The sequence below is a fragment of the Tachypleus tridentatus genome, chromosome 6, assembly GCF_004210375.1.
Source record: "Tachypleus tridentatus isolate NWPU-2018 chromosome 6, ASM421037v1, whole genome shotgun sequence".
In the NCBI taxonomy this organism is placed as follows: Eukaryota; Metazoa; Arthropoda; class Merostomata; order Xiphosura; family Limulidae; genus Tachypleus; species Tachypleus tridentatus.
Genome location: NC_134830.1, coordinates 15,711,479 through 15,722,969, shown reverse-complemented (window position 1 = coordinate 15,722,969; position 11,491 = coordinate 15,711,479). Strand labels below are relative to the sequence as shown.

Here is an 11,491-nt window from a genome sequence, read left to right as displayed (position 1 = left end):
TTGTAATTTAGACCTTTTAGTTCCAGTTTCTTATTATTTGTTATTGCTGTATGAAGTACCTATGTTTCTATAATTATATGCAATAGTTTTTAGCTGTAATAACCTTAATCCTAACTAGTTTGTGGTTTGCTGGTATTTTTTTAAGTCAAGAATTTTTAATCTTGGGTGGCCAATCAGGACAGCAGCCATATAGGATGAGCATGTTTAATGACAGGAATGTGAACTCTCAACCCTCAGAGTGTACCCTAACCACTAGGCCTAATTATATCCTATTCTGTTGGTGTAAATAAAATGTGAAAATATTAATTAATTAAACCTATTAACTTAAATTGAAAGAATACATTTTTACTGTAGACCAGACACTTTTGTTGTCTTTAAACATTAGAAAATGAATCTATTAGTGGCATGAGTAGGTCTCATAATATTCATTATCATAATAACAAAATTTGTATTTAATATTTAATACAGCATTGTCTTCATGAATTTTAGGATATTTTCCTCTTACATTATTATTTAATTGTCTGATTTTTTTTTTGCAAGTGATGAACTTGCAAGAATATATGTTACTTCAGATGTATTCCACAAGAAGGAAAATTTGTCTTCAATAAAAAAAACTATGGTCTGGTGTAAAGTTTTGGGCACATACATATTAAATACTGTCAATTTTTACTACACAACATTTTTGTTTAATCTCTGTGCTAATTTCTTCAACATCAAAGTTTTGTAAAGGAATGATACATATTATGCAAATACCAAAACAGTGCTATAATGTTTCCTAACATTAGAAAAATTATGAGTATTTTTTGTACAATACATTGATGTCAGAAGTTCCCATTTTGAAGTCTTGACAAGTTTTTAATTTAAAATAATGATTCACTTATATACAGATAAAGATTTCAATATGAATTTGGTAGCTAGAGAAATAAATGATATTGCATCTCAATTCTTATTTTAACATCAGTTTCACTAATATTTTCCCTAAAACCTCTTACTACTATCTGCCTTCAGCTGATGTATTCTGATTAAGCTTTGATCTGTACTGAATTTTGTCACTCCCACACTCACTTTCTTTCTGACATCTATGCTTTATTTTTGTAAAATACATACCATGCCAGATTAAACTTGATAACTGATATTTTTATTTGTATTAATGCATCATTCATATCTTAATACATAATAAAATGCTTCATAACTATTATCCTTCTTGTAGCTGAACATATGACCTAAAATTCTCAGGATCTTTAGCTAAATTCTTATGATGTACTCTGTATGGAATGTTATGATTTCAGTTTTTTCTTCTAGCTTCAAACTATAAAAGCATGGAAATGAGCTGTATGACATCTCTGCTATATTTCTACATTACTAAGAACAGTCAATATTTAAACAAACTATGTACTGAGACAACACTGTGCAACAGTTTTAAAGGTAACAAACTGAAATAACACATGTTAATGGAATTACTAAATCAGTGATAACTTAAATACTCTTTAAAAAACCAACAAACATAATAAAAAATGTAGGAAAAACAAAATTAAGTAAAGATCATAATTTGATCAGTGAAAATATATGGTTAATGTGACATGAAAATGCATGATTCATGTTATTTTTTAAAAGAAATGTACTCTGCCAATATACAGTGCTAATGAAGTAAGATAGTTTCAAACTTGTTTGTTTGGTTTTGGTCTTTTAATGGCATTGTTTACATAAAGATACAAACTTTATTATGTATTACACATACTGAAAGTGATTTGTCAAAGTGTTTAAAAAGAAATGTCAATTACAAGGCCTAACAATTAATCAAAGAACTGACTTTGGAAAACACTTGTTTACCAGAATTATATTACCGTAATTTATTTCTATCATAAAGTTTAGGTTAGATAATGAAATTATATACACTAGTGAAGTACATTTTGAGTTCTTACACATTGCTATATTAGTTGTAGATTTGACCTTACCTAATGTATACAATATAATTCATTACTGCTGACAAAATTTCAATTATTTCAATCTCATCTGCTACAGCTACAGTATGGAAGATTGAAAATGCATTTATTATAAATGCACAAATATTTTTCCCTTGTTTTTCAACAACTACACTGGCTTACTATCATCAGTTCACAACATCCATGTACAGTGTACAAGAGTAATGTTACCTATCGGTCCAAGTATATAATGTATAACAAATAGCTTAAACAGATGTGTGTCTTGAATAAATACTTCAACTAGGAATTATTATTAGAGGAAAAAAATAATACCAAAACATAAATGAAATCACCAATGTACACTATCACAGTGTACTTTAAAAGGAAAACAGAATCAATGCATAAACACATTTGAATTCTTCTTAAATGGAAAAATATGATTTAAAAAGTTTTGTAAATAAATAACTTATTTTGAAAAAAACCTATACTTAGATTCTAAATAAAACATACAGAAAAACAAAGCTTTTGAAAGAATGTTAATGCCCTTCATAATATCATAGAAAAATTTTTTCCTCATAAAAAACCTATATATGCTTCACTAGTCATTCCAGAAAAAGGCATATCAGTCTTGGAGGAGACTAAATGGGTGTGTGCTGTTTTGAGCTAAAGTTTTTTCTAGCTATCCATTACACCAATTAACTTTGCTAAACCATACTTTCATATTGTGGAGGAAGTTCTTTAATTATTTCTTCTGTGGGTTCTTTATTTAATGACATTTTTCTGCAGGAAGTTGAACTAGCACTATTAGGTAAGTTAGCAACTTGGATCTGGTTAAATCGGCTGGTCATGAGGCTAAGGCTTTCTTTATACAGCAAGCGATGTTTGGAGAGGGCTGGACCCCATTCAGGAGCTGGTCGCAAACACTCAAGCAACCTCTAAAATAAAATATGGTATAAAAGTACATTATCAAACAGTTGCAATAAAAAATGTACAACAATAAATTAAATCTCAACCCTAGTTAAAAGTTAAAAAACATTAAAAAGCTCCAGCAGAGAAAAGGATAAAGTAAAATGGTCATAGGTTAAAGAAAATTAAATGACAAATATCTGTATTAAGAAAAATGGTAAATAAAAACTTGATAATCGAAGCTATTTTAGAAGAATAAGCTTTATCAGAAGGGAAATGGAATGGGAGAAAAATGGATAACATATGTAATACAAGGAAATGTGCACCATGTGTCAGGATGAGGGGGGAACAAGGCAGAAAATGTATATGAATCAAAATAAACAGAGATTAGATGACAGTTTTAAACAGAAACAACAAAGTAAAAATTATCAATAGACATTTAACCAAAAGAAACTTAAAACTAGTGCTAATTGTATAGTTTGTACATAGGTTATTATGAGAAACAGAAACACTTAACAAACCAAAGTTAAAATTCATAACCAGCAGAGAAAAGTTTCTGGTGCAATCTTCATTTTCCACTTAATGTTTTTAAGTTAATTAGTCAAGTACAAATAAGTTAACTTATCAAAGGTTATACAGAACAAAGATTCTTGCAGTTGATAAAAAAAAAAAAAAAACACAACAACAATAAAATTCCAAGATGTATAGTCTGTTTAACACCAATAAAACATATTCTGGAAAAAATATCTCAAACCAAGTGGATTTTTTTAAAATAAAAGAGATGTAAAATTTGCTTTAGCATTTAATACTCAAATGTCAATTTCTTTTGCAGTATGTTTAATAAATTATGGTTAGTTAATTTCCTTAAATGTTTATGCATGAACTATGGGCAAGTACTGTAAAGTTTTAAATTACAACCATTTATCACAACTTTTGGTGTGTCAAACTGCTTGTACAAGTTTTTTATAGTAAACAAGGGATCAGCACAAGCCATGTACCCACATCCTCTTCAGCAACAAATGGTCTCTTCAACTATTTTCAAAGATTTTGTTTATAATACTATATAAATAATTTGTACAAATCTTATGTAGGGTAGGTAAATAAACTACAAGTATAACCTATGCATCTATGGAAACCCACCTGTTTAAAAGTACCTTTAGCTTTGTATATATGAAATACTGCATAACCAGGAATAGGAACCAATGATGACATTGCTATACACCATCCTAAACCCACAGACCAAGAGGGATAGACATACTTGTTATAAGTAATTGTTGTATGATTGATCATGATAAACAACAGGAGACACTGAAATAGACAAACATTTGTAAATATGATATATTGTAACTATAAACTACACATTCAATTCACTATTACAATATTTTCATTCTTAATTAGAAAAAAAATATATAATGACTTGTTTTACAAAATTATTTTAGTGTGTGCTTACTCAATCATTTCATAGTGCCTACAGACCAACTAATATGATTCATTTAAATTCATATTAATATCCATGTAGATTAAATGTGAAATAGCTAGTACCAGCAAGCTCTTGTAAATGAATAAATGGATACCAGGTGGCAATAACGTTCATTATTAATGTTTTAGTTCTGATTTTTATGCCTACTTTAAATTGACAATTTAGCTGTAATCTTAAAATTTTAACCAACTGACTTTTGGATTGTAACTATTATTATTATGTATACATAGTTAAGACACCACTACACAGCTGTAGTTCTTATAAACTGTTGCTGTAAACAGTTTTGGGTTGAGGAAGTAATCTGTCTATAGACAGAATCCACACATCAGGAAGAAAAAGAACAGTCCACACAAATCTAATAGGTTGTGTTAAAAAAAATCAAAATCATTATATTAGTAAAACACTATTTTGAAAATTTGAAAACTATTAAATATCACTTGTTTTTGAAAGGAAAGATTTCAAGCTACAAATGTTTTAACCAATGAAGCAGTAAAAACAACAAGAAAGCATTTTGGTGTCACCAAATGAATGAACTACACCACACAATATATATCCTCCTAACTTCTACTTACAAAAATAGTAATTGGAGTGATGTAACACCAACATAGTTTCCACCATAATGAAAGAGTACGATTCAGCATTAGGTTGATGTCCAACATGAAACGATCTATACCTTAAATAAAGAAATTATTATTTTAGGGATAAAGTATATGATTCATATATGGCATGACCTTACAAAACACTTAGATATAGTAATTTCATTTTATAATGAATAAATAATTATGAAGAAAATGACAGAATACAAGTACTTAAAGATGAAGTGTACACTAATTTTAAATGTTTGACAATCAAGAAATTGAATGTTTAGGAACACATGAATAAAAACCATGAAAAACAGAATATTTCCTGATGTGTTTCATCACTAACATTTCCCATCTTTATCTGACTAACAAAAATATATCAAAATTCAGAGAAATTTTACACAATTTTCAAATAAATACTAATAAAAATGTTTTTTACAATATGTAGATCTAAAATACTGTTCAACTAATTAACAGTTAAAAATTAATTCAACAACTCGGTTTTGTAGGAACAATGCTTTTTTAAGAGTATAGGTGAATGGAATTATCAGCAAAATTTGTTATTGGTACATGTATTCACAATTTATATATTGCAATATTGAAAAGTATTACACACAAAGAAAATTAAAATTACTAGGTTACATGAAGAGATATAGTGTGGCAGTGAAAAAACCCAAAAATCTTGCTAGCCAAAGGCAATAATAATTTAACATAAATACAAGTAATCCAGAACATTTTTTTATCAAATAAACATTAAGAAATTACAAAAAAATGTGCACACTGAAGTAGAATTCATTGCTATTAGCTTTTGACTTTTTTTTTCTCTTGAAAGAGAAAAAGGCCACAAAGAATAGCAGATAATTGAAGAAACAGAATACTAACTTTGTGGTTTTTGTTTAGTTAATCTTTTGTTAACAATAATAAGTATGGTTGTGTTTAATTCCACAGGCCACCTGATAAGTTAAATACCCTTTTGCATAAAAATACTTTTAAAATGAACAGAAATTTATGAAAGCTTAGAAATTTCTCTATGTAAATAGTTATTTCATTTATTCTCAGGCTTTGTTGAAAACCAAACCACATAACACATCCCAATAAAAGCTCCATGGCACTAACTTGCAGAGCATAAGTAAGTTAAATAATTATTTATGTTGAATCTACCCTTGTTTTTATATAAAAATACATTCCAGTCACACACGTATATACATAAAACATTCTTACCATAAACCCAAGAGATTACAATAGTTTCAAACAAAGCAATGATCATTAGTGAAAACGTTGCACTGTACCAGTCCATGAGTTGTAGAAAATACATTCCTCCCTAAAATAAAAAAAAAAAAACCTTCTTATTACACTCTTCAGTTGTTTCTAATTTTTGACAAATTTGATAGATTTGAAATTTTAATCTTGGTGCTCCATTGTTAAATGTTTATACTTTTCTAAAATTTTCAAAGTGTATTAAATGTTAATAGGAGACACAGATCTTTAACAGCACTCTTATTCATTCATAATATGCTTATTGTCTTATTCAAAGTATATAAATTATCTACACCATCTACTTTTACATAAGTCTTAATATCTAGCTTCTTAACTTTCTTTTAAAGCATTGATTCTCACTTCATTCATATACTGTGTAAAGATATATTTAAAAAAACTCAGAATTATGTTAACTCTCAAGCTTAAGGGTTAATTCAGTTAATTCAAAGAATTATACATCCTGATATTATAGTTTGAAATTTCAATGTAATCTGCATGTTCAATGCCAATAGCATGATTAAAATATATGTCATAACAAAATTAGTTTGGAATGATAGTCAGTAACATAAAACTTGCACTTATTTGGTATTGTATTTCTAGTACCTTTGACCTCGTACTTATTCTCTCATTGACGTCATGTGTTGTTGATTACTGTTTCAGGCAAACTGATGCTTACACTGTGAATTAAGTATCTTATTCTGTGCATTGAACTTTTGCATAGGATACTGTCTTCTTTCTTACCACTACAAGAAAATGACTTTTTTTTTTAATGTCTGAACTTCGACTTCCAAGCAATAATCATTTGATTTTAATCAACACCAAATTAATTATTTATTTGAATTTATTCCTACAGCACAATAAATATTTTCCATGTACAAAGATAAAGAGTCTGCTTTAAAAGGAACTGCTCTAGAAAAGTAAGTTAAAAGTGTCAAAACAACAACAAACCCTTACCCTTGTAACGCAGAAAATTCCTAAGAGAAACAAGACAAAGCTCATGAAACCTGTCAGGGCCATTTTCTTATTTTTGAAAATAGTTGGAAATTCATCCACAAACGAGCTGACAAGTGCTTCAAACATTCCAAACTAGATAGGAACATATGAAAAACAAGAGTAAAAATTGTGCTTATTTTTGAAGTGTAGCTTTCCTGAAAGTAATATGTAATTAAACCACATCCAATGAGCAAGCAAACAAGTAAATGGCCATTTACTGTTGTTGTATTCTCTTGGAATGAAGAAAATCACAAAGTCCCCAAACTGGAAGAGAAAGCTATAGTCTCCAAGTTGTCTAGAAGAAATTGCATTGGACAGTTTTATTTTCAAGAATAGTAGAAACAAACATAAATTTTACCACAATAAGTACACAAACACTGATTACATTTTTGTTTTTGTACAGAACCTTCATATTTGATACGCAGAATATCCATAACACTTCAACTTTTCAGTGAGGTAGTTACAACAACTTATAAACAGGGGTCGAAAATTTCCAAGTATTCTAAAACTTTTCTGGAAAAAGTTAGCTGATCTCTTCATATTTTTAATTATGCATACCATGTTCTTAAACACCCTTAAGTTAGAATAAAACTGCAACAACTATAATCATAGTTTTTGATCAGTTTGTTCTTACATACTATAAAAATAATTTAAAAACAAAATACCTTTTACTGTATTGAAAATTATGCACATATTTTCATACAACATGCATCTGTTTTCACTGACAGTAAAAAATAACAAGTTCTACCACCAAAACATTTTGCTTTTAGTTCTTAAATTGTTTTTGACCCACTTTTTAGATTAGTGTGTCCATAATGTTTAAATAGACCATGTTATCTGGTCTCAGAGTTTGATTCTACAAATTTTCTATTTAAGAAATATTTGATACCCACAATCATCTTTTTTACTTGAAACATATATTATAGTTACAATACCTATATATAGCAGAGCTATTGTGATATTCAGAGGAAGACACATTAAACAAAATCTGTTAGAATATTTTCCTCATTTATAAAGATATTACAAACTACAAAAAGATTTAGATATATCTCAACCGTATACAAGTTATCTTCTCAAAACCACATACGTATTTATTTATAAAAAATAAACTTCCTTCAGTTACATATTTGTAGTTTGTTTATATTCTGGAACAGAATAAAGTATCTTTTACTAAATATAAAAAAAAAACCTTTGATACACATGTTAATGAAATTTATGGAACACAGTTAAAAAACTAACCAGAAAAACAAACATTGTAAATCAGTTTTATATCAGGATGCCTATTTCACAGACTTAATAAATTAATGTTTCCATAAATACATACTTTTCAGCTTCCTACACATCAAGCTGCCACTATACATCTTGAATATGCTGTTCATGTATACATATGTATAAATGGCACACAAATATTCAGATCTGCTCTCAAAACTAAAGTTATGCATAGTTACAGTTGTTGGAAATGAAAGTTTTATAATACATAGTAGGTCTGAACATTTTACTCTCAATAGTTTATTCTAGGGTTTCCTATAGGAAGAAAACATTATTACGCCACGTAATGTCTCAAGTGACCTGACACATTTTTATATTTTCCAAGAAACAAATAATGTTAATGATTCAAGATGCAAGTACTACTGGTATGCATTTATTTATTTAAGAAAATTAAATTTATCAAGCTCAAATTTTTAAAAATAACATTACTCAGCTTACAGTTTTAAAAAACCTGGGGCAAGAAGAAATTAAATTTTAATTTGTTAATTCAAGGCAATGAATTTCTATATTAATAGTTTAATTAAGATTCAGAGTGTTCTTTAAAAGATTTCAAACTAGATCAGAACTTTTATATTTAGAAGTGTTACTGAAGATATACTGAAAGTAATAAAAACAGCAGCCCATGTACTAGCTTCTGATATTAGTTTCATTTCTTTAATTTTGATATAAAGTTGTATGATTAGTCATAGCAGTCAGTTAATGCCAGTTGAGAAGTACTTGTATACAAATCTTTAAACAATGTTATTTACAGGCCAGGACTCAACAAGCTTGAAAAATAAATTGAAAAGTATGAATTATTGTTAACTGTTGAGAGCAATACAAATGAAGTGAAAATTACATATTATAAATTAATAGCAATATAAATAACAAGAAAGCATTATGATGGTTGCAAAGCAAAACATGTGCAATAATAGTAATATATGTTAATGAGTGCATTTTCCTTTTGCTGAGTGTAACAGAACAATTTTTTTAATCAGAAAAAAACTGTAAATGTACATATACTTATTACAAGTTTTCTTCAGAAACATTTTTACTAGAAATGCCTTTCTAAGCTCTTAAGAGTAACATTTGGCAGAATTTGTATCTATTAAAATAACTCAAAGTTAGCTAGTCTCTATAAATACGATATTTTGCAACCTGATAAACATAAATCTTAAAGACTTACACATATTAGATAAAAGGAAAATATGTTTGAGTTATTCACAATTTATCTTTGTGAAGAGTGAAATATATAAAGTGAATAATCTTGAGCATTAAAATCTATACATAATAGAATTCCTCTAATTCTAACTTTATCACTGCCAAATGCATTCACAGCTAATTTCCTGATTGAGAGTAATGTATAACTTTAAACTGAAAGTCTCCTTTAAGGGATGGGGCCATTTTGATCATTCACATTTAGTTTATCTTAGGGGGATATTATGTGAATTAAAAGCTACAGTAATGCAATCAACTTAATAACATTTTATTTTTAAACCAATCTTTATACCTTTTAATTTATATGAGAGACATTATCCAAACACATTCTGCCAATGTCTTTTTAAAAGGAAAAAGTTTTCTACTCATTTTGTACCTGGATGTTAAAACATTACAGTATACAAAAATTATTTCTAACTTGAATTGGAGGACTAATATGATAATAGTTGTAACACCTAATACAGTTTTAAATACAATCAATTATAGAACCTGGTTGATACTTAGCTTGGAGAAACATGACTACATTATAATCAGCAAATGGATCCTGTACATATGCTAGAGTAAAAGTTAGATACAAGTTGCTTTTCAGGACCATATCTTACTTAGTTTTTGTTGTTTTTGTTTTTTTATAGATAATTTGGTGAATTTTAATCTGTACTTTTATGCTTGCAATATTTGTATGACTTCTTACAATACTACAACCTTTGATGGATAGTATTTTAAATTAATGTTGCAGCTTTTGTCTTATATTTTTAGCTTAAACTGTAAATTATTAATGACCATCAGTTTTTTCCTTTTAATATTCAGCTCCTTTTCCAGAGTATACATTTCAAATGTGATCAAATTCAGGAATTTCGACCTCTGACATTGTTAAAATATCTTTCTACATGTCATAAACCTGGAGACTATAGATAATGGACTGTTAGTCCTAGTACAGTAACAAATATTTCTTTGTTAATAAATGATATATATTATATACAGTCAAGGGCAGCTTTTTTGGAAGGGGTTGTATGTTACTGAAGAATGAAAATTTCTGGAAAGCAAGAATTTTAAAACACTTTAAACACAAAGTGTAGCAGTGGCCAGAGAAAATACCATCCTCCAAAAGTGGTAACAAGTGGTTTTATATGTGAAAAATTAATGTCAAACAATATGCCAACAGGCTTTCAACTTAAAGATCCACTTTCATATTAGTTGGAATGAAAGGCATGTAAGAATCACAAAATCATACATGCAAGTTATATGCACTAAAAATATGTTAAAGCATCCTATAATAATTACAACACAAATGAGTGATTCAAGTATAATGATTATGCTGTGGTCACAATTAATTGCCAATGACAGTGATTGAGTAAGTTGCAAGTTATAATGAACTCATTAGGAAAAAAAAAATCATGCAAAGATGTGTGTGTGAGTTTAGATGCTTGATTTGAATCTCAGTAGTTCATAGATCAGAATAACCACCAAAACAAATAAGGAGTGCACTTGGAGTGCCCATCCAAATCTGCCCTTGACAATGTCATAACATTTAAAACAACTAGTACCTTACAGTACCATACACGATAGCTTGAAGCTTGTACTTATCAGCTTAAAGCATTAGAAAATTCTTTTATTCTTGAATTTTGTGCATCATACTGTCTTATGCTTAAAAACTTTTTTACACTTCCTACCAAAATTAATAACACAGAATAGCTTCATAAAACTTGCGCATCTTGCATTGATGCCCAGCCACAAGATGTTGCTCTCCATTCTGTCATACAGATGTTGCTGTGAAAGTTACAGACACTCATCAAGTCTGTTATGTATTCATTACCTGTGTGTCACTGAAGATGTACTTTTGCTTCTGAAGGAGTACTGACTTGTTGATAAAGGCAAATTACTCCATA

At 28.6% G+C, this 11,491-nt stretch overlaps 1 protein-coding gene across 1 annotated transcript in view; it reads right to left on the bottom strand.

Moving 5' to 3' along the window:
- Nucleotides 1–1,116: 1,116 nt before the first annotated feature.
- Nucleotides 1,117–11,491, bottom strand: part of LOC143251980 (sodium- and chloride-dependent glycine transporter 1-like) — a 49,376-nt gene continuing 39,001 nt past the window's right edge. Inside the window, exons 10-14 of the mRNA XM_076503428.1 lie at nucleotides 7,101–7,232; nucleotides 6,111–6,210; nucleotides 4,881–4,981; nucleotides 3,969–4,136; nucleotides 1,117–2,857 (exon numbers count right to left, since the gene is read on the bottom strand). Of these exons, the coding sequence (XP_076359543.1) occupies nucleotides 2,627–2,857; nucleotides 3,969–4,136; nucleotides 4,881–4,981; nucleotides 6,111–6,210; nucleotides 7,101–7,232 (732 nt within the window). The 3' untranslated portion in view covers nucleotides 1,117–2,626. The remainder of the gene's footprint in view (nucleotides 2,858–3,968; nucleotides 4,137–4,880; nucleotides 4,982–6,110; nucleotides 6,211–7,100; nucleotides 7,233–11,491) is intronic.